Source organism: Sorghum bicolor, chromosome 9 (genome assembly GCF_000003195.3).
Source record: "Sorghum bicolor cultivar BTx623 chromosome 9, Sorghum_bicolor_NCBIv3, whole genome shotgun sequence".
NCBI classification, from domain to species: domain Eukaryota; kingdom Viridiplantae; phylum Streptophyta; class Magnoliopsida; order Poales; family Poaceae; genus Sorghum; species Sorghum bicolor.
In genome coordinates this window covers 56659588-56683799 of record NC_012878.2, presented here as the reverse complement: position 1 = coordinate 56683799, position 24212 = coordinate 56659588, and the positions used below count along the sequence as shown (strand labels likewise).

Sequence of the window (24212 nt, the reverse complement as noted above, 5' to 3'; positions counted from 1 at the left end):
AAGGGGAAGATTTCTTTGATACTTATTCACCTGTTGCCCGTTTGACCACAATTCGAGTGTTATTGTCTTTGGCTGCCTCTCATGGTCTTCTCATTCATCAGATGGATGTGAAGACAGCTTTCCTAAATGGAGAGTTAGAGGAAGAGATCTATATGGATCAGCCTGATGGATTTGTAACAAGTGGTGAAAAGGGCAAGGTGTGTAAGTTATTAAAATCCCTTTATGGCCTAAAACAAGCTCCAAAACAATGGCATGAGAAGTTTGACAGAACCTTAACTTCTGCCGGCTTTGCTGTTAATGAAGCTGACAGATGTGTGTACTATCGGTTTGGTGGGGGTGAAGGTGTGATCCTTTGTCTGTACGTGGATGACATACTGATCTTTGGGACAAGCCTTGTTGTGATCAAGGAAGTTAAAGACTTTTTGTCTAATAACTTTGAGATGAAAGATTTGGGAGAAGTTGATGTTATTCTAAACATTAAGCTTTCAAGAGAAGGCAATGGTGGGATAACACTTGTGCAGTCCCACTATGTGGAAAAGATTTTAAGTCGCTTTGGGTACAGTGACTGTCAATCTGCTCCTACGCCTTATGATCCTAGTGTGCTATTGAGGAAAAATCGAAGAATAGCAAGGGATCAACTAAGATTCTCCCAAATTATAGGCTCATTGATGTACCTTGCTAGTGCCACGAGGCCTGATATCTCGTTTGCAGTGAGCAAACTTAGCCGGTTTGTGTCAAATCCGGGAGATATTCATTGGCAAGCTCTTGAGAGAGTGATGCGCTATTTGAAAGGTACTGTGAGCTATGGCATTCACTATACCGGATACCCGAAGGTATTAGAGGGTTATTGTGATGCAAACTGGATATCTGATGCTGATGTGTTAAAGGCCACAAGTGGATATGTGTTTCTGCTTGGAGGTGGCGCTGTTTCATGGAAGTCTTGCAAGCAGACTATCTTAACGAAGTCAACCATGGAAGCAGAACTCACAGCATTAGACACCGCCGGTGCTGAGGCCGAGTGGCTTCGTGAACTCCTGATGGATCTACCGGTGGTTGAAAAACCTGTGCCGGCTATTTCCATGAACTGTGACAATCAAACAGTGATCACTAAAGTCAACAGTTCTAAGGACAACATGAAGTCTACTAGGCATGTCAAACGGCGTTTGAAGACTGTCAGAAAGTTGAGAAACTCCGGAGTTATAGCATTGGACTATGTTCATACGTCCAAGAATCTGGCAGATCAATTTACAAAGGGACTATCACGTAATGTGATAGATAGTGCATCGAGTGAGATGGGTTTGAGACCCACGTGAGGTCTACCATGGTGGCAACCTGTTCTATGAGATCGGAGATCCCGTGAAGTAGAATGGTGAAACAAGCCAGAAGTAGATTGTGAGGAAAGACCCTTTACTTAACTCATCTCAATTGCACTTCTTTCCTAAGTCTGTAAGGAAGGCTGGTTATATACCTTAATGTATTCCAAAGCGGCTTGTGAAGCGATAGATGTTGTCCTACAGAACATCTTTAAGGAATACACCTATATGAGTTTGACTGCTAGTCACAGTCTATGAGATTTTGGGTGATCTCTAGATACTCATGAATGGGCCAGAAGTATGACTTATATGCTTCAACCAGAGGGGATGTTCATGCAACCCGGTATCAGTTATGAGTATAGATGAAACTTATATCACACAAAACTTGCAATTCAAGGCATAGTCCATTGTTCAAGTTGTGGCTAAGTGTAGTCTGTACTCTAGGTGGAAGTTCAACTTAACAGTCTCCACTGAAACGACTGGTATATGAAACGACATGGAAACTCGAGAGTTTTTCTTATGTGCCCTAGAAATAGGTGGGGATTGTTGAATATAATGGGCCATTAGCCCATATTTATATTTGATGATTAATTCAAGGGCCCATAATTAATGCTATAATGAAAATGGTTTAGTACCATATTGATGATTGACCATGTGTTAACTCAACTTAAATAGGTGGCCTTTGTTAGCCCCTATGGAGAAGTTGAGGGAGGATGAAGGGGTGCCACACGCGCGCGCCGCCGCCGCCGCCGAGCCGTGGACTTGACTTGTCTTGTCTTGTCAAAAGGGAGGAAAAACGGGATCTGACCGTTGTGTAATTAATGGCAATTAATTGCTAATTGATTGACTCGGTTTATGGCAATTAAATGAGATTAATGGTCATCAATCAGATGTTTCCTCCTGAGGCCTATATATACCATACGCACCCACTCCTTCCATTCCTGTGAGAACACACTCAGTCTTCTCTCTTCCTGTCGAGTTGCACTCTGTCCATTCCCGTCCCAAACCTCTGCGCGCACAGAGATCGGGAGAGCAGGCCTCCGGAACCCGACGCCTTGCATCGAGACACCTGCTCGGGTGTTGCGGGCAATCAGGTTTTTGGGGAGCGTCTTCCGCGACTGCTCACCGGCGAGATCGTCTTCTTCTACTCCGGCGGGTCTTCTTCCTGGTGGACGTTCGCGCGGATCGAGATCGACTACTTCGTCTTCTTCCTGGTGGACGTTCGCGGGACTGCACTGCGAACATCTTCCTGCACCGACTGTGGTCCGCTACTTCGAGCAACGCACTATGTCGACTAGTGCGAATGGAGCCGCCGGTGCCTTCGGCACTGGTCCCTCCTCTGGGTACAATCTTAAACGATTGTTTTTCGTTTTCAGTATGTCTGCTGTTGTTGCAGTAGTATTTGCAATGTTTGTCTCTAATCTGAGTAGTGATAAAATTGCACACGTGCACATATATACCACCACAATATTATGCGTAATTTTCTGGATTAAATCAAACAGTAAAATGTCTAAATTTCTAACAGATATATCCATCCCTCAACTTACAAATATGCATGTGCATTCAAAACTGCTATCGGTCGGGACGCCCCTCCACTCCACCGTCGTTTTCACGCGGGTTCTCTCTCTCTCACCCAATTTTTGAGTTTCAAAAGGCTAATTATTGGGGCAAAAAACAAGAAAGACAATAATATGTATGGCTCCCTGTTTTGTTTGATTACTTGACACAATTATTAGTTTAACGAGTAATATTTTTTTTAAAAAAAATGGAGATGCCATCCTGGGCATGTGCTTAGTCTATATTGTGCTAACTAAAGTATGTAAATAAAGAGTATATCTAAAAAATTATGTAAATAAAGAGTATATCTAAAAGTCATTAGTTTAACAAGTAATTTTACTTTACTTAGCACAATCACAAAAAAGTGCCTCTATTATTGTGCTAACTAAAGCATGTAAATAAAGAGTGTATCTAAAAGTTCTTTGCTGAGATATCCAAAGTATTAATCTATATTATCTTAGACATTTTCCTGCACCCATCTTGTTGAACATGGATCACAATTCACATGTCCACCCTAATCCGTGAAAGTGGCTCTCAATTGCCTGTGTCTAAATAAAATACTTATAAAAAGGATGCTAGTAACAATCCAAGTCTATATTATGTATAAATCTTACTATTTGCTTTTCTTTCTCTTTTTTTTTGATAAAACTATTTGTGTTTCTGTACTAGGCTTGAGCCTATAGCTTGAGGTCAGTGTTATTCGGGCAACAAAAATGAAAAAGAAAATTAATCCACATAACTTACTCTAGCGATGAGAAGAAATGACAATGACGAAATCATCAATCCGTGAGTATGACATAAAATTGAATTGTACAAGATGGTATAGGATGTGACTCCATATATTGAGGTCGTAACGATGAGAAGACATGTCAATGAAGCCATCAATCAATGAGTATGACACACAAAATGAAATAGTACTAAGACGGTACCATATATCTGAGGTCGTGGCGTCTATCAAATATAAGAGTAAGGCATAGCTTACAATTTGCTAATGGTGGAACATTTAGGTCAGCGAAGTGAAAAAATCATTTGTTCCACATTCCCAAAGTCTAGGTAAAAGTATCGGCCTTCCCACGGGCGATGTGTGCAGGCATGAGGTTGGACCCTTGGAAGATTTTTTCGACTTAGGCCTTGTTTGGATGTAGTCGTATTCACATCAATCCACATGGGTTGAGTTGGATTGGAGTGGAACTTGAAATAATTTCCACTCTAATCCACACCAACCCACATGGATTGAAGTAAATACGACAACATCCAAACAAAGCCTTATGTGAGAAAGTCTCCGTCTAAGAAAGAGGGACGTCAACTCCTATGGGTTGAGTTTTGATAAAAACATTAATGAAGTCACAAATTTGGTAGTATAACACGAGAGTAAAATAAATGTGAAGAGTGCATGCAGGTTTTCTTTTTTGAGATAAAGAGAGCACGCATCATGCATACTATGTTGTATACTTGTATTAGAGATGAACATCATGACCCCATTAATTCGATTTATGTCTGAACTTTTGAAGCCGAGAATTTCTGGAAAAAAAAAGGAGCGGAGCGCGGCACATGCATGTACGCCTTTTTTATGATCTGAATAAAAGCGAAACTGATGAAGTACAGCACAGACTTGCATGAACGCTGCCGTGGCATTTTGTTTGGTCGGCACCTTTGTCAGCTTGCCGTGGTTGAAATTGTATTGTTTCCTTCGTCTGTTCCGCGACAGAGTTTCCCGTTCGGAGACGTCACTCACTTGTTTATCCGGCCGTGCGCAGATACAACGGATATGCTCGGTGCAGGAGAAAGAAAACCGGCGGCGGCGATGGCTCCGGCGGCACCAACCTGCTGCCATTGCGCTCATGGTTAGTTGCACATAAAGATGGGGGATAGTTCTCTAAATAGATAGTCAGTTAGTCACGGTTCTTCTCTAATCTAATTTAATGAATATTCATTAAGTTAGATTAGAAAAGAACTGCGGTTATCTATTTGAAGCGTTATCTCCATCTTTAGTTGCATGCAGATGAGCAGAAGCTTCTCCACGCATGTTTTATTAGTGCCATTAATGTTTTTTTGCGACCGGATTTTGTGCCCGTTTTTTAATAAGAGGAAGAGAAATTCAAGGTATACAAGCCTGTTACGAGTAAGGCAAAGGCGAGCAGCCATGATCCTAGTATGCATGGTTTAGGAACAAAGATGTCTCACTAGAAACAGCTCAGCTGAATTTCTACGAAGCAGCATAGTATAGGAAACGGTGCGTGTGTTCATCTCTTGTTCACGGCAGACACGCTAGCTGCAACCACCGGCGCGGCGGTGACGGTGCCGCCTGGATTCAGGAAAACAGACGGTGTGTAGCCGCTATCTGTCCACGATTATTACGTATTATATAAAAAAGAAGCCAGGTAAGCATGTCGATCCATGCAGAAGCAGATCGAATTTCTAAAGCTTCAGATAAGTGGAGCAGGATTGCCGATGATACTGTCAAGTGACAACAAATTAAATGTGCCAAGGTGATTTCCTTGCCGAACGGTACTCTACCTTCTGATGAAGTGGAGTAGAAAAGCATGGAGTGTATGTGTTTGTCGCTGGTGCACCCACAGGAAGACAGTAGCAAGCAGCAAGTAGCAACCGCTGGCGTTCAAAGAAACGGGCTGCCTAATGTTTGTTTTCACTTTTCAGAAACGGTCAAAATAGATGGGGTAGTTTTTCTTTTGGATCATATACACATATACATAGTCTACCAATAGTTTTAATAAGGTTTAATTAAATATTTTGATAAATGGTATATATATTTTTATGACCAGATAAAGTAGCTTGTAGTCATGTAGTAGACGATAAAAGCTGCTTCGACAGAATGACCCATTTGAATCAGGCAGAGATCTCTCCAGCCACAGTGGCATCCAGACGGAAAAGCGTGTACATATGACGATTCATACATAACCGACCTCAATAATCGTAAGAAGTCATCTAAGCATGTCGGTTCATAAAAGCGCCATCAGTTTCCTGAAGCATCAGAAATGGCAGTAGCCATAAACACAGAAACACAAGACGAGAAACAAGCATTACTCTTTTCCTTTGTGCACTCCTCGCCTCAACAATATCAAATCCAGGCATCAGCTGGACATTTCAGAGTTCAAACTCGTACACCCTCTTCTTTGACGAATCCGCGTATGGTTTTGCAGAAGTTCGGGGCGTCTGGAACGCCTAGTCTTGCAAGTAAAAACTCAAACTCGTACTGATCCGGAGGAGGGAGATTCAGAAAGAGAAATGTTCATGGGGTTGTCCTCGTTTGAAATTCGGACCACCCTCTTCTCTGGTAACTGAACAACGACCAGCTGCACATAATCTACACTGAAGACCATCACAAAAGATTCTGTAAATAAGGAACTAAAAATAGTGCAATTGCCTCGTCACCATGCAAAAAATCACACAAACGAATTTTGTAGAGAGATGAAAAGTTTACTTCAAAAAAAAAGAGGTGAAAAGATGATAAATGAAATGATCATGACAAGGGGTTGTGGCAAGCTGCAGGCACCAAAAAGGACTAGAAAAAATCACGTGCAGCAGCGTAAGCATGGCATGGCAGGCAGCCCGATTGGACATGCAGGTTTAGTGCCGTCCACAAAACTGAGATCAAAACTATCCAGGGCTGGTCACGGAGCATGCATCCAATTGGCAGGATATTCAATTTGGTCTGGAGAGCACCATGCCCTAGACAGTTGATGAAAGCAGAGGCATCGGCAAGCTTAATCCCTTTAAAGCAGCATTCATGGCATCCATAATCAATATATGAAAACCAAGGCTGAACAAAGCATAATAGATTACAATCACAAATCATTTCATTTCACCATTTGCGTTAAGTGAACAAAAGGATTCCAGTTAGAAGCTATACTGCGAAGACCAAAGCTGGTAACCAAGACTAGCCAATGAGTAGTTTTGAGGTAAAACACTACTCTAAACTCTAAAGAAGCATACAGCAATTGCAGGAGAACAGGCTGAAATACTCTTGTACTAAGGAAACATACAGGTACCCAGCATTTGCATCTCAAGGTACAGAACAAAGAGTTCTAAACAACCACCATGTGCTAGAACCAGGATCCCAGGGCAATGCATAACCACTAATCCCGTTTGTAATATTACAGCACAACCTGTAAGTGGCGCGCATCAAAATATTTGAAGCCAACTGTGTTCATTGGTCAGCTTCAGGCTTGCTTCCATCGCCATTGCCATGGCCATTGCCTGTGTGGTTTTCTGGCGAGGCTGCCTGGGGTTCCTGCTGCTGCTGTCCCGTGCCAGTACTGGGTTCAGGATGGAAGTTGATAGGGAACTTGGTGACTCGGGGCTTGTCAGCCAAGATATTTCTCTGCACCCGGTCAATTAGCACCTTTGCTGGAGGCTCTTCCCTCAATTGCTCATCATCATAATCATTGTTCACGTAGTAACCTACTCTCATGAACTCCTGGCCCATGTAAGAGCACGTCAGTAGCAGCACAGTCACACCAATTATGTCTTCCTCACGGATCTTTGAGGGATCCGGTGGGTCAGCCTGCAATTGGATTGACATATTGTTTTTCAAAATTCTGTAGATATAACAGGGGAAATCATGAGCAGTGCTAAAAAAATCAGGACCTATTGTCTCGTGATTTTTTTGGACTTTGGAGTAACTGGAATAGAGCAACACAACATTGATTGAATACCTGGAGGACGAAACGGTAGGTCCCAACATTGACAGGGCCAACAAGCACGCTCTCAAGCTGTTGGTCGTAGTTTTCATCTTCAGCTGATCCAACATATATAAGCTTCCACTCCAGATCTGAAATGCAAACAAAGGAGCTCTTTACATGTATTTAAAAAATCCAATATCCAAAAGCAAAAGAACAGAGAAATTAAAACATACGAATTGCATATATGCTGCATACAGATCATGTATATCTAGATATGCCTTAATAGTATGCATGGAAAATAGACATAACATTATAACTAAAACTGCCTCAAACAAGACAATACATGCATAATCCATAAATTATATCCCAGTACTTCAATGTCGATGGGTTATATTTGTACAATTTCTTTGTACCTATCATGATATGTCTTTATGCCACTATCAACAAACCAGAGCCAGAAGAGGGGAGAAAGTAAAGCAAACATGTCTGGACCAGAATTAGCTTAGATAATGACCCACCCCACTCAAACAGCTTTTGAAGCTAGCAGGATCCCAAGGAATCATGTAGCTTATGAAAGATGCCAGCAGATTCACCACTGCAGAGTGCAGTGAATAAATCACTAAAAGCAAAAGAGAGCATTTTTTTCAGAGTTAGCAGCAAACATAGAAGATTAAAACAACATCAAAGGAAACTCCACTTGATATACATTTCTATCATCCGCTACAGCTAACAAAGGTGTTAATCGCTTAACTAGGTACAAGATACGTGTCCGAGAAAAAATATGTACAAGATACAAATAACATGAGATTTATCCACTGCACATTCAATTATAATCAGCTTGAAACACAACTAATGCTACATTGTAGGCAATCATCCACACATGGCACAGGTGTGCATGGAATTTTTTGCACAACTGTATAATGTGGCACCCAGATTTTGTCAATACAAGTATACTCAATGACCCGCTAAGCAAATACTAGGTTCAGTCATATGACATACTGGTTTCTAGATACTAGTAATAGAGGATAGAATATATGATAAAGAATCACATGATACATAATAGCATAGTGGAAATTACGCTGCATTCTTTTGTTAATTGTTACATAAAGGCCAGAATATGATTAAGAGAAGTTAACCGTCACGAGCATACAAGCAAGGTGAGCTCTAGAACAGGAGTACAGACAGTTCAGTTTCCCCCCACCAAATTCCATGTAACCCTTCTTAATTGTTTGTGAACCGACAATTAGCTGTATGTCAAAATTGTTAGGCGATTCTTATTCATTCATAGATTCGCCAATCGCCCTACATCCAAAAGCATACTCACAATGGAATTCTTACAGGAATACAATATGCACTAAAAAGAACAGTGGTAGCCTCGACTGCAATGGCATTCGCATATATGCTAGTACTGCCGCACGGGAATACAATCGATGCAGCGGCGCTCGACTCCCATACCCTCCTGATCCCACATCCTGCAGAGGTAGGAAAGCCAACCCCATAACCCGGTATCCCCGCTGCATCCAAAGCGACAGCCACCGACCTCACGACGCACCAAACCCTAGCCCGCCGCCACGCCCACGCATCACGGGGGAACGAAGGGGGGAAAAAAGGAGGGGAGGCGATCCGTACCGTCGTCGAGGGGCACGAGGCACTCGTAGGAGATCTCGAACTGGAAGGGGTTGAGGAAGGCGGTGGGGTTGTCCAGCACCGCCACGTTGGTGATGTTCACCGCGCTCATCGCCGCCGCCTGACGCCGGGAGTAGCCGCGCGTGCTCGAGCAGAGGGGAAAAGACGAGAGCGCGAGCCGCGGCGGCTGGGGATCGGATTTCTGGCCAGGGGTTCGCCAACTTCTCGAGGGCGCGGCCTTTCGGGCGGGTTTAATGGGGTGGGAGTGGGATGTGATGGGGAGCGGCGGGAAGCGAAATTGGGTTGGCGGGAGACGGACCGGAGCCCAAGGCTTGGAGTGGAGAGGAGAGGTGGGGAAGCTAGTAGAGGGGGACGACGACCCAATCGCCCAACCGCTGTCGAAACTGAAGTACCAAAGCTGGACCCTTTTTTTTTTTTTTGAGGAATCGCACTAGGGCCTTATTTTAGACGGTGGAAAAAATCTCATTTTTAAAAAAATTACACAAGTACGGACACAATCACACAAATGCTCAAAGAGCACGAGCACTCATCTCCTATGAACATATGTATGTACACAAACCTGAGCACTTCCTATCTCAAGATTAAAAGTCAGCGCACCAGGAGTTGCAAAGAATTTTGTGTAACGCAGTAGTTTTCGATATATAATTCTCCTAAATTGACACAATGCAAACGAACAAATAGATTGCCTACTTGCAGGCACAAATAGATTGCCTACTTGCAGGCTACTTATCTTTCCTGATACGTAGCTGCAAGCACATTCGTTGGGAGACAGACAAGTGAAGCGGCTGAAATCGTTGACAGTGCTGCTCTTGGTACCAAGACTGATTCAAGAGAAACGATGGAGACGAAGCCCTGACGGGATGAATATACATGAGCACGCTTACATGGTTCGATAATAAGACGATAAGAATGATGCCGTGTACTCTTTCCTCGCTACGAAATTTATTCCCAGATATACAGCAGATATGTTACCAGTGTCTCTTCAACAAGCCTAGTCAAGGTTCAACTTGGACACCATAATAATACAGATATAAGACAACACAAATGGCTGGTGCACGCAAATCGCTCAAAGAACTGGGTAGAACCATGGTGACAAAGGGACCACGACATGTGTGGTTCCAAGGCAAGATTCCGCCTCACTTTTTTAGAACACTGCAATGCAAAAACAGAAAGCAATATCATGAGCAGTATATATCAAACACCAGCTGTTACAATAACTATCTAACTCAAACAAAGTACTGCAAGTCTGCAACAAACACAAACTAAAGAAAATCTCAGCATCACCATAACAATAGTGGTATTCAGAGTCTCAGACCTACCCTAGCATCCTTTTGGACATGAAACTGGATTTTACTGGGAATGAATATTATACTTACTTGTAAAGGTAGGCCGCAATACCAAGAATGACACACAGAAGGATGATGTCGATGCAGAAGTTGCGGCTTGATCTAAGCTGATAACAGATCGATGTGAAAAGCAAATGGTATGAGGTCACCAAACTATGCAAGCATTAGTTAGCAAGTATAGAATGGAAGTGCTAGGTCTTACCTGAAGAACAGTCTCCTTCAGTCTCACATTGGTATTCTTCAAATCTGCATTGGCTCTATCCACCTACAATCATCATTATATAGCAAGATGAGAGTTGCTAGACTATTTCCAGATAGAGCCTACAGAAACTAATGGTTGCCAGATAACAGACCTTGTCATCCATTTCGTCCATCAGAGGGACTTGTCTATCCAATTCCTGAAGGTCACAGTTATTCAGTTAATGTCCATAACTTACTATAATTATCATATAACAAGAAATACAGTGCAGCAAACAACCTCATTCATATCAGATGCCATGTTTTTCAAAGTTTCCAGTCCTTCACCAATAACGTCCAAACCTTCATCCTGCACAATTTTATCGCCAAAGACAGGTTACACCACATGACAAATTGAGAGGAAATGCACCCAGCAACAAGAGAATATGAAACAGAAAGAAGGAAAGTGGCTGAGTGAATTTACCTGTTTCATTCTCCGCATCTCATATTCCCGACGGAACTGATTAGATTCTTCTGTCCCCTTAAAGTACTCGTCATCAAAGTTCCCATCTGTATGTTTTATGTAGAGTTAAAGAAGAAAAGGACATCAGCCAGTTGTTTCAAACAGAGATGAAAGTCAAAACTACAAGGATCTTAAGTCTCGTGAAAGACTACACATGAGGTTCAGCTTGATAGATGGCTTTCCAATAACTAGGGAACAACAATGTTATGTACTTTAGCCTGATTTATGAATCTAGGTGATTACATTTTCGAATTGGGCACACAATAATGTTATTTTGAATCACGGGTTTCATCAAAAGGTATGCCGAATTTTTCCTACTAAAAAGGAACAAAGGTGGACAATAAAGATGTTCAGTTGCTTACTAACCAGCAGTAGAGTCGAACTTTATGGCTCCTCCAGTACGAGATCCTGAGGCTCCCCCCCAAGTTCCATTTTTCTTTGTGGCGGTAGAACTACCATCTGGGATAGATTGTATTCTGTCAGGTAAGGCGGCAACCAGATCACTACGGGTCGCAATTTCTTCTCTTGTGAGCCCTTTCACCTGTTCAAAGGAGTCTTCAGAAATACTAGCTTAAATAAATTTTATAACGTTGGTAGATCTAAATGTTTGCATGCTGTCAAATATAATATAACCATATAAAAGGGTATGCTAAATTAAACTGTAAGCAGTGCAATCAAGAACAAGTAAAACCAAGCAAGTGATTGCTTGCTCAGCACTCACAAAACTTTGCATCTTTACAAAGAGAGAAGTGTAAATAAGGATGTCAGCTTGTCTAAGCTCAAACGTGCAGGTGAGAAGCAAAGCAATCAAGACTAAGGCAAAAAGATTGGGCCATGAAAATAAAAATCAAGATGGATGCCAAGAATAACAGGCTATATGAAGTTCCATAACATCAGAAAAGAGACGACATGAACAATCAGCATTCAGTTATGTCAAACAAATAGTCATGCATTTGAATAAAGCAAGAAACATAACATGGAGGGAGACCTCAATCACCTCGTATTGTTTAAATTCGTGTAAGAGAGTTGCACATAAGTGGAGAGAAGATCAAGTAAAATCAGGAAGTGGATCAAACTCATTCTATGATGGCTAATCTGCCACACAAGTTAGAGCATACACTGCCCACGAAGTTACTAGATGAAGGCTGCAATCAACCAATCAGCATTCCTCTGGATTCCAATCCACATGGCAAAACAGAAGACACTAAAGATTTCACTTAGGCATGTCCGTTCAGCACGTAGCCCTCATGCAAGCAATCCTATGAAATTCTCCTACATGGCTCCCTCCCAATCTACACAAGTCACAAACCACCAATCAAGACCAGAGGTTTTCCCCAAAATTCCACCACACATTCTAGCATCAAGTCCCCAACAATCTTAAAATTCACGGAATGGCCAGGTAAATCATTTCCAAAACGTCAAGACCCCGTAACACCTTCAGCCGCACAACCTAATTTTAGCCAGCTATAGTCCAACCAAGTTTAGTAACTGGCAAACACGAAAACAAGCCCTCAAGTCACCGAGTTCGCAGATCTAACACACTTCACCCAAAACTCAGTGGATGCAATGCGGGTACTAGGGCGGCAACCTTCTTCACGGCGAGGCGCTGCAGCTTGGGCAGGTCCTCCTCGATGAGCTTGGCCTTGGTGCGCCGGATCTCGGCGTTAAGCGCCACCACCGCGGCGCGGTTCTTCTCTTGCTTTGCCGTTTCTGCTTTCTGTTCAAATCACCAAACAGTACGTCATCAGATTCAGATCGAGTGCTCCGGGTCACGGACGCTGAGAGAGATAGGAGAGGAAGACGACGGGATCTCACCTCGACGCATTGGTTGATGTCCGCGTCGACGGACGCGTAGAGGCGGGCGAAGGGGTCGTCGCCGGCGACGTTGGCGCCGTTGAGCTTGTCGACGTCGTACTTGTCGTACTTCTGGCAGATCGCGTCCACCCGCGTGAGGATGTCGATCACGGTCATCCTCGCGCCCCGATTCCTCCCGCCGCGAGCGAATTCGAGACGAGGATCTGCGGAGGAAGAAAGCGAGGCCGGGCGAGGAATAGCCCGTGCACGGCGAGCCAACCGAAGCTGAACTGAACGGGGAAACGGGAAAGGGAAGAGACGAGACGAGGCGGCGGAAACCGGCTACCTGCCCGAGTCTGGCTGGCTGCGGGCTGCGGCACACAGCCTGGACGGGCGGTGGCGACGACGCTGTCCGCTGGGCCCCACCAACCGGCCCGGCCTAGAATCACATCGGTTGGTGGATTGGCTGGGCCGATTTGTGGCAAGTTTGGGCTACTACTGTGGGCCATACTATTTTTTGTAAAATAAAATGTAGGCCCGTAAAATCTATGATCGGACCTAGGCCCATCAGCTAAACTGACGTTGCTAAATAGAACAGCTAAACTGACACTTGATTTCAAAAAGCTAAACTCCCTCTCAAAAAAAAACTAAACTGGTAGTACCGGCGTACCGCCATGTTCCTTACATCAGTGCAGTAGATGTATGTATGATTGATTGGACGAAGTAGCCAAATGTATGTCATGCCAAGATTACAATACTCCCTTATTGCCGCTATGGCAAAAAGATAGAACATAAAAATAAACGAACTGACATAAGCAACAATGTGATAGCTGCCGTGTCCTAATAAATACATTAACCTAACGACCTTACGATATATAAATATCCTTAGATTCCTTGAGACTTTGTTCCGTTGCATAAGGCGCATGATACAAGCACGCACGCTAGCTACCTGACGCACTGCTCACGGATCGACGTTTTCACAATGGCAGTGTGCAGGCATATATATATCGTACTAAAACATCCAGTGAAGCTGCTGTCTCTATCTAGGCAAACGTTATCTCTATCTAAGAGAAAAGATACACCATTCTAGTTTGGTCTTTAGTCAAGCTATCTAAAGTTTGATTAAGGTTTTCGCCAAAAAAAAGTTTGCATATTTGTTATGACATCGAATAGTCAAATATAATGTCATGGTTTTAAATTTCGGTATTATATTTTTTGGGCACCTCCAAATTTACCGAAACCCATGAAATTTTGTCAAAGTTAATTTCACCGACATCTTTTAAGAGACTTGAAGGTGACGTATGAATTTTCTAGAAATTTTAGACCTAAACAAAATGTTAGCATGATTTATTACTACGTATCTATTGAGTATAAGAACATGCAACATAAATGATAACCGGTAGAAAATACGAGTCTAGAGTTATATAACACATGCATTAGTATTATATATGACATTTTGGTTTTTTGGCTATCCCAAAATTATCTAGTTTTGCAAAATTTCACCTAAATTTTCACCCCTGCTTACTATGGAGATGTATGCCATGTTGAATTTAGTGGGCAACTGTTTGTCATCGTTTATTGACATTCCTTATATATAATTAGCCATACTCAAAATAGTTTATCTATCACCATGACGGAGAAAGTCTAGCTAGTAACAAACTAACAATCAAGGTACTAATTAATACCAATATAATGGGTAAATTATTGTTCCACCTCAAGCGAGACTTGACAGCTCCCGGTACGAGAGCTAATCATAGCCAATGTCAACACTCTGGGAGCCCATTATTGAGACAAGACGGCCATCAAGTCGCCCATCTCGTCAAACAAAGGAAACCAAGAGCGCATCCATCAGGGAAAAATACATCCACTTGGAGATGTGGCCTAGTTCTTCACTCCTCTCCTCAGTGGTTAGCATAGTCTACTACAGGCCTATAAAACTGGTCCATCTTGGTAGCTCGCTGCTACTAGCTAGGATAGCATATAGTCTACTACAGGCCTAGAACTTATAGTAGTATTGGAAAAGGAGGCTAAACTATAATCACCTATCAGCTTCACATTCAGATTCATCGTCAGGCATCAGCTCATCACGTCTCCATATATGCATGCATATGTTTCAAACCTAGACCGCCACGATTTTCTAAAAGAGGGGTGGTCACTCATTTCTGCTCACGTTTCATCTTTTACACGCGGAGAAGAGAGAACGACGACCACGGTGCGTGTGAACCGGCACCTATATGTTAGAATTTTGCCGGCACTAATGATTGTCTCCGGTCATGTGTGCCGCGTGGGTCATCACGACTAGCTATATACACATTTTGGTCATTGACTACAACTAGCTAGGAATTTGAAGGCGCCGATGAGACAATTAGGCCAGTCTTAGTAGTCCGTTTCAATGCACTATTTCCAAAATAATCCTGCTGACAGAGCATCAATGAAAAGAACGATGAAACAACCTCCACAATGCATGAGTTTCACCTCGACGTTTCCTAGGCTGGGCAAAGCATTTAATTACTGCAAAATGATTCGATCACATGCAAGATGGTGAAACGATTTAGTCCTCAGTGGGGATTTCATCTCGTTTCACCGTGTGGAAAACAGCGCCCGCAGAGCTTCACCATGGTGAAACTACTTCATACAAAAAGTGTAATTTTGCTGACACGACACTCTAATAAATGTGCATGACATCCTGATGAAAAAGCTCTACTAAAACTAGCCTTACACAAACAAACCGGCAGACGAGTAATTAAGATGATCCGGCGGCCATTTTCTGCGAGGACGACGACGACACTGACCGGGACGGTGTTGTTTACTCTAGCTACTGGCCATGGAAACTTGTGGAAACGAAACGTCGTCGCCGCCGCAAAACTTTGGAGGTCGATCGAGACAATGTGGATTAATTAGATGTATTGGATTGGATTGGATGAGCAATTGGCGCCGGGCTGGAATTAGTTAAGTATTTGGGCTGGGTGACGTAGAAGGCACTCCAGTTGCCTATCACCAGTTCACCACCGACTTTAATTTGCTCGGTTTGTTCGTTTGGCTTGGTGTCCCGTGGAGAAAGTCAAAGGTACTTACTCGGGAACGCAAGGGAGATACTCCGTGCTGAAGCCAGCGTGACGTGAGGCGGTAAAAGTCCATAGTTCTAGAACTACTTTGTTGGTGCCGAATGGTACTACAAGGATAGGAATGCCCAGGAAATTAACCGAACGTTGCTCACATGTTAAAGTTCAGGGAAAAGCTAGCCAGATGACTGAACTGAATCGCCTGTGGGATCGTCAGCCAAGTCCGTCCTGTCCGTGTCAGCTGGGGACATCTACTTGTACATGCTCAGGATCAGGATTGGGTGTTCACTGTCCAGTGATAGCCAGAAACCGATCTTTTACTGGAGACGCGACGTCGAGGGCGTGGATGCATCAGGTGACTGCCAGGTGCCAGCCATTCCGTCAGCCACCCTTTCCCCTCCAGCGAAAACGAGGACACCTACACGCGCACGCGCGCGCACTAGCCGCTGCCCCCGTACGATCGCTTTCCCCCGCGCGCGCGGCTGCTGCAAGCGAAATCCGGGCACCTTGTGGCGACGACGACGACGACGAGTGTGAAACGGCGCCGGCTGTCGTAGATGCCCCTCGCGCGGCGCCGGGCCGCCAGCGGAAAAGGAGGTCTCAAAATGCGATCGAGGTCCCCCGTGGTGCCTGCGCTTCTAAGCACGGAACTGGCCCGAACACTCTTTATGGTACTGGTAATAATACTAGCAAAACAAGCTGTTGGCTCTTTCTTATCGGTGGCCACAGAACTTTTGACTTGGTACAACCTCCCCTCACCTCTCGTCTCGATGGTCTTTGGTCTGTTGCCGGAAGAACATTCGTTCCTCTCGGACCTGCTGCTTGAAAAAAAATGGCAAGGCCTCAAAGTCATTTTCTTCATCATATCACAGCACTCGTGCTCTGGATGGTTCTAAACGGGAAAAAAAAAACCGCCACCTCAAGGCAGAAACGATCGAGCTGCGAGAATATGACTGCCAAGAGAAGCAAACAAAGAGAAGAACAGAAACAGCCTAGCCGGTGCTGAATTACTCCTAAATCTGACTAGACAGACATTGTACGTAGTTATCCTCATCCTGCGCTCAGTGCTCACCCTCCCTTTTACATCTCGAATTACATCTCTCAGGTGCCCGGATTCAAAAGGCAGTTTTCGATAGCTGTGGAATATTCATGCAACGGTACCGACAAGCGCAAGGGGATCGAACGCTCTAAGTGGGTGGGGGGGGGGGGGGGGGGAGGATTATGTTCCAGGCAAGTGCGTGTGGGCAGCTAGCTGTTGTTGTTAAAGGGAGATCGATCCACAGTGTCTGATTGGGAGGCGTCACCGGCCGTTGCTGCCCTTGTTAAGCAGCAGAGACAGAGAGGTCGGTCTAATATGATGAGTAGGAGATATGGCGACCGTCAGTTGTCATGCTACTACTAGTAGTACTAGGCGTTGCATTGCATGGTGTCATGTGTCTATCTGCCTAACTTTTGTTTGTTTTGTAGTGCCTGTCACAGAGTCAAAGGCTCCCAGCTTCTGCATATCTCGCCTGTTGATTTTAATTTGCCACACCTGCGCATAGTACACCATGTGAGTCTTGTTCCAAAGCCAGTGGTGGAAGTATAGCTAGCTTCTGTTGACGATTTTATATTGTTTAATATCTATCCCGGTTCAAACACAAACTCTTGTGATCGTCAAGCATCAAATGATACCTGAAGCTAGCACATTGTTTTAGACCAAAGACCTCTCACGGTCTTACCTGAAGCACATGGCGCAGTCCATATATACGGAAAAGACACGAGAGATATTATCAGGCATGGCGTATAGTGTAATAATGTGTGATCAAACATTTCAAACTGACGATACGAAAAATTTCAAAAAAAAAAAAACAAGTCCTCGCTGGCAATCATGGCATCCCTTACTGTAGGGGCGCAAGTCCCTCCAGTTTTCCTTCAAAAAAATCATGGCATCCCTGAATCCTTTTTCCGCTGAAGAAAAAAAGCGCACATCCTTTACCAGCAGGTGAAGAACGACATCTCGGGTCGGCTGCGTGCGAGACGCGACGACCTTTTGATCATGTGACCATTAGGCTCCTACCCATCCAGAAAGAGACAGCAGCAAAGCCAGTCTCTTGCTGGTCGCTCTCGCTCTCCAAGCATTGCTTTGCTGCTTCGCGGGACCTGCAAGTCACTCTAGTCTCCTCTCCGCCCCATCATCACCTTTAATTTGCTTGCTGATGCTGCAGCCTGCAGTGAGTGCAGCGTAGTAGTCCTTGGCTCCTGCAAGCCCACTCTTTTGCATGAGTTTTTGACGGTTTTACTTCGACGCTGTCCTCAGTGATTCTGATCGATTTCCATGTGATCGTCAAGCATTTAATTAATTTTGTGCTCGATCTCTCCTGTGTTTCAAGTTCTATGATTGCAGTGTGGTTTTGTCAAGATGATGTTCTTTCGCTCTGCCGTCTACATGGGTCTGTGTTTCGAGTTTCGACTGATCCAAACCCAGGCGGTTCATTCAGTGCATTTGGTGAGTGAGTGCGTGGTAGTTAGGTCGTTAGAGCTACCAAAGCAAAAGGAAGTAAGCAAAGCGGCTTGGGGCACAGGCTTGCATGTCGTCGTTTCCTGTCATCGTTTTCTCCTGCCAGTACAGAGAGAATCCCCGCAACGCAACGAACCAGCAAAGAACGAAGTCCACTCCCCGGAAGGTCCCATCCATGCATGCATACCTATCTTGACTTGTTGCGTGCGTGGGCGTGGCCACCACCTACTTCCGATGTCGAAATGCATGCATGGATACTCCTACTTGGGTTGGGTGTTACTTGATTATTAATGTAGTTAGCTATCACCAGCTTATCCCACCGAACACTTCTCAAAACGTCAACGAGTGTCGTAGGGGAAAACAACAGCGTCGTCAACGAGCTCCAAAACGAGCTAAGATGCAGGGTAGAACCACGCCATTGAGTCGGTAGAACGTTATTATTTGTCTTTGGCAGAAATGTGCACGATACTCCCTAGCAGCACGGTGAGTCAAGAGCCTTCTCACCCGATGTTGTGAGAGACTGAGTAACAGTGAACAAGTAAGCACAACGGTAGGTGAAAATAGTAAATGCTCTCTCATCTTAGTGACGGCTTTTCTCCCTTTATATAGGGCTCGGAAACCGCCCTAAGGAAATTACAGAAATGCCCCGTGACGGTGGGGGAATATCCTAGCATATTTCTATATTACAGTCTACTGACCCTAAGTCATTTGTGTAATTTCACACTACGAGCCCCTCACACTCTCCTCGTCTAGGGCTTCAGTCTGTCGAATGCTCGAATCCTCCGCCCGACCGCCGATCCTTCGACGCTTCTGCGTCGGAGGTTCCTCGGCCTGGCCACGCTGGAGGTTCCTCGGCTTGGCCACTCCGGAGGTTCCTCGGCTCAGACGCGTCGGAGGCTCGCCCCCTCCGCCGCGTCCTTCGCCCTTCCTTCGGCCATCCTCCGCCACGGGAAGGCTCGAAGGTTCCTTTCTTCTCCGCTTGCAGACCTCCGCCGATGTCTTGGTTCCTGCATTTGTTCAGTATCACAAGAGACGTGTCAGCGTTAGTCTTTCTTAGGATCCTCCGCGCCGTTTCGCACGAAGGTCCCTCGGGTGAAGGATATCCTTCGAAACTAACAGGGGGAAGGATGCGGCCAGCCCCCAACATCTACATTCTCCGAGAAACATTTCAAATAACAACGAGAATCGATGAAACCGTTTGGCTACCAATTCAGATTCACCTATTTGGGTGATTCTCATTCCTAATGTAAAAAAGAGAAACACTTCTCTGAGATATTCATTTGGCACAGATTCTGGTGATTCTTACGAGAAACGGAACTGGTTCTCGTAGCAAAACGCAAATCGCAAGACAGCTGAAGTTTCACAGCGCACTGCAAGAATCATCTGGTTTTTCTTCGATCCATCGTAACTTGTAAGGCGGTGGCACACATGGAAGAAGCTCAAGTTTTTTTTAAAAAAAAAATTTGAGCTCAACTATTAATTAGTTTGCACATTGCTCTATCAGTAAGTGTATCATCAATCTTCAAACTTCAATGGAGTCAGACATAGATCTCTCAACTATTAATTATTTTGCACATTCAAGTTTCTAAACTCGCTAAATGGTTCACTTTTAGGTCTAAACCAATGACGTCCACCCGCCACCCCCTACCCTCACCTCCTTGTTGTCTTTTTTTTAAAAAAAAAAGATTGATTTACCCTCCTAAAGGTAGTCGCAGAATTTGAACCCACCCTTAAGTTTCCATACCATGCAACATACTCACCTTAACTTTTAAACCGTATAAAATACTCTCTATGACCATTTTCAAAGTGGTATCTTGGATGGTTTTGTCATGCAACGACATATTATGTAGTCTCTCTTTTTATTATATGAAAATAATAGTTTTCACATTAAGTCATATTGAATACAAACTTTAAACCAAATTATTGAGTTAATTATAATCCACAACTTTGTAACTGACAACATTTTTGTTCAAGATCTTTAGCAACTCAAATATTAGTTTTAAGTTATCGTACTTGGATATTGAATTTTTTTAATTTTCCATATGACCTAGGACATTGGCATGGCTATAACAAAGTTGTAGCTTTTAATGTAGTCTGCAACTATATTGTACACAACTTTTTTGGTCCAATATATTTAGAATCCTAAATATTCATTTTTATGTTTGCTACTAGCCTACTAGCTCTATTTTTTTATTTTTTTTCAAACACCCTTTGATATTGACGTGATCTACTGAAGTTATAGCTCTAAATGTGACCTACAGTTTTATAGTTAGCAAATTTTTATCTAAAATCATTTGGAGATCCCAGCAATCATTTTAGTTTCTCGGGTTTTAAAATATATTTTTTTAAATGACATTGCATGAGATATTCCTAAGTTATAGATCTCAGTGTAATGTATAACTCTGTAGTTATTTTTATTTAAGATTATTTACAGACTCAAATATTTGTTTAAGTTCTCTATTTATGAAAATCAATTCATTGTTTTTTCCAAACGGTCTCGGATGGAGACATGCTCTATTTTTAGGCTTGAAGAGATCTAAAACTTTTTAGCTCATCTTTTTGTCATTTGAGATCATAGAAGCCCAAATATTCAATGAAAGATGGCGTCACTAGAAAAACAAAGACATATGGGGCCACATACTAATGAGCCAAAATCACAATTTAAGAGTGTTTTTAAATTTCAAACAGGTTCAATTGGGAAAATCACACTTTACTCAAAAAATAACAAAGTATTCGTTAGCACATTGGACGTTTATGTCACAAACTTTTTAGCTCATAATTCATAGCATCATCTTCTCTTGCTCACTATTGTATTGCCACGTTAGCATGCTAAAAAAACTCAATTAAGGATGAAAACACTCAGGATAAATGTTGTTCTATTTCATCATAATCTCAAGATTTAACTTGCTTGAATTTGTACTGATTATCATCTTGGCTATTTTTTTTCACTTATTTGTAAATCTAAAAATACGACAAAAACTGTATTGTCGTCCGGACATCCTGTTTTATAGGTTTTTAGAAAGTGCAATAATGCGGCATGGTAATCTATGCCATATCGTATCAACATTGCCCATGGTAAACCACAAATCCAATTCCACGGTCGTTCACCAGTAACGAATCCAGCGAATCATCAGCTACTCCCACAACTTTCCTTAATTGGAAATGATAATTTCCGCAACTTTCTATTTTTAGAAGGTGACTAAGTTATACATATATGTTATAGAATATAACTTATTTCTATAAATTATACTAACAACTTGGTATAACATTTTGCAAAATTTATCACCATATGACTTATACCATATAACTTACAACTTATGCCAAAACTTTGAAGCACAAAAGTTATAAAACATTTTTTAATTTTTCTTTTGCCTTTTTTTCTCTTTTTATTTTTTATATAAGTCTATCAATTTTTTCTTTTTATATATGCTGTCAACCCTTATTTTATTTGGGCGATCGTTCACTTAGATTTGATGTAACAAATGTTCAAACTACCTCCTCTTCTAGCGTGTTTTTCCATAACCACCGCTGATGTCATATAAAAATAAAACATTTATTTTAAAATGCTAGATGTAAATTTTATAATTATTAACTTTCTGCACGTAACTTTTATATCTAACTTTTTGTACACAAATTTTATATCTAACTTTCTACATGTAACTAGTAGATATTAACTTATAATTATTATCTTTTATGTCTAACTTTTTGCAAAACTATTTGATTTATTATATTTTGTGCTTAACTTGCAGTTATTAACTTATATGTTAAAATTGGTTTAATTAAATTATATGCTTAAGTTTTAATTGTCTTTTTTGAACGTTCGCTAAATTGTCTCGTCATAAATTATATTGATAAACTTGTTCTATAAAATATTATAGATAAAAGTTGTGCGTATAACTTTATCATGTAGTAAGTTATATGTATAAGTTATGTGTGTAACATTGTCACAGTGAAGGTATATATTAAAGTCATGTATATAAGTTATACGTAAAAGTTTGTTCCATAAGTTTTACGTAAAAGTTGTGAGTACAATTTTTCAAAAAAGAAAAGTAGCGATTTTTTTGCCTAAAATAGAAAATTTTTCAAAAATAGAAAATTGTGGGATTTCTTTTTTTGCCAAAAAAGAAAAGTCGTGAGGACTGTCTGATCGTTCGCTAGATTCAAATGTGATGAACGTTCGCTATTTAGTGAGTCCGATGGTAAACTAGTGGTTTGTTTGGTATGCTATGGACTCATGGAGTCATGGTATTGCACTTCTATATTCTTGTCATCTTATGAACCTTACTGTATAAATTAGAATTAATTATGTGTTGACTGTTGCCATGCCGTGTCGGTAGGTTGGTATGTATGTGAAGGCATGTGTTTTTTTCTCTGTGATGATGTTCCTGTTTTCTCTTTTCCTATCCCAACCATTATGAACACGTTTCTGTTCATATTAATCTGTTTTCAATTTTTTTTGAACAAATTTGAGAGTCTCTAAATTTCTCTCTCTCTATATCTGTCTATAAACTACCATACTGTTAATATTCTCTTTATATATCTCAAGTGTCTGCAATATAAGTTTTATTCTCTATACTCTAATAACTTATCATCTTTTCCTCATGCAGAAGAATATCATAAGAGAACTATCGTATATTAAATTTAGAGAGCGACATAGCCTCTCCATTTTTTTCGAACTAGGGGTTAACCCATTTCCATTACTGATAACGGAAATACAATGTTACCAGAGTCTGAACAGACAGCCAAGCCAGACAGTTCAGAACAGAAAAGAGAAATAAAAGAGCGAAACCAACCTAAGAATGTTTGACATCATAGCAGAAGTAAATGACATAACGGTAGCCAAAACAAAAGATTCCAGACGACACTAAGATGTTTTTTCCGGTCGCCTCCTCTCCATTAGCGGAGAGCATGTTCCTCTGAATTCTGATAAAGAGCCAAAAGGTACAAAGCAACGAGGCAATGGAACATCCGCGCATTGACGACCTTAGCTTGGAGTAACTTTGAAAATTACCACATATGGTAAGCTGCATAATTGTAAAATGACCATTAAATTGACTAGTCCCATAGGGATGCATATAACACTCAAACTTCGTTGTCACTATGACTTCACCACTACAGCAAACTTTAGAAAAAACGATGTAAGCCTCGCCAAATCGCAATACGTCAATGACAAATCTTTTGTAGGGTAGGACACAGCTGCTGAATTGTCCTCTGATCGACAGCGAAGAAGCTTCGCGGAAACCGATGCTGCTGCTAGGCTGCTAGCTAGCTCGCTCTCGCCACGGTCAACTAGGCCGGGCCCCCCCATTTTTTTTTTCCCGTCGTCCTCGTGAAGCCTATCCCCGAGCCAGTCACTTTACAAGACGGTCGACGATTAGACATGCATGCCTAAGTGCGATTAGTAATAATAACCACATATAAAATGACATAGCCCGATGACCATGTGCTCCGAGGACGAGATTGATCATTGACACGATCAACCGGTGGTACCAGGGCAATATATATATGCAGGCCCTTGGAAGGGGGAAAAATGGGAATTTTCGTAACGTGATACACAGGAACATGGTCGTATGGAGATTGGAGAATCTTGCAAAGGTTCCTTGCGTCCACACCACACGCTTCCTTCCTCCATTGGTGGCCCGATCTTGGC

At 42.4% G+C, this 24212-nt stretch overlaps 2 protein-coding genes across 2 annotated transcripts; both read right to left on the bottom strand.

The window, feature by feature from the left end:
- On the bottom strand, positions 6656 to 9545 carry LOC8063556 (histone chaperone ASF1B). Its single transcript, XM_002440164.2, has 3 exons — positions 9143 to 9545; positions 7547 to 7662; positions 6656 to 7395 (listed from the first exon to the last, which is right to left on the bottom strand). Exons 1-3 carry the CDS (start codon positions 9249 to 9251, stop codon positions 7039 to 7041), a joined length of 582 nt encoding a protein of 193 aa, XP_002440209.1. The 5' UTR covers positions 9252 to 9545; the 3' UTR covers positions 6656 to 7038.
- LOC8063555 (syntaxin-71) lies at positions 9983 to 13399 on the bottom strand. Its single transcript, XM_002440163.2, has 9 exons — positions 13022 to 13399; positions 12795 to 12923; positions 11573 to 11747; positions 11168 to 11253; positions 10985 to 11053; positions 10860 to 10904; positions 10709 to 10771; positions 10537 to 10613; positions 9983 to 10312 (listed from the first exon to the last, which is right to left on the bottom strand). The coding sequence occupies exons 1-9, from the start codon at positions 13175 to 13177 to the stop codon at positions 10297 to 10299; spliced, it is 816 nt and encodes a 271-aa protein (XP_002440208.1). The 5' UTR covers positions 13178 to 13399; the 3' UTR covers positions 9983 to 10296.

Bases quoted from the DNA above. Each gene is read 5' to 3' on its own strand.
- LOC8063556 (XM_002440164.2), bottom strand. From the start codon at position 9,251: ATGAGCGCGGTGAACATCACCAACGTGGCGGTGCTGGACAACCCCACC. The intron at 7,663-9,142 runs GTACGGATCGCC...TTTGCATTTCAG, and splicing joins CCTCGTGCCCCTCGACGACG to ATCTGGAGTGGAAGCTTATA. The intron at 7,396-7,546 runs GTATTCAATCAA...ATCCAATTGCAG, and splicing joins CCTACCGTTTCGTCCTCCAG to GCTGACCCACCGGATCCCTC.
- LOC8063555 (XM_002440163.2), bottom strand. From the start codon at position 13,177: ATGACCGTGATCGACATCCTCACGCGGGTGGACGCGATCTGCCAGAAG. The intron at 12,924-13,021 runs GTGAGATCCCGT...TGATTTGAACAG, and splicing joins ACATCAACCAATGCGTCGAG to AAAGCAGAAACGGCAAAGCA. The intron at 11,054-11,167 runs GTAAATTCACTC...AAAATTGTGCAG, and splicing joins AGATGCGGAGAATGAAACAG to GATGAAGGTTTGGACGTTAT.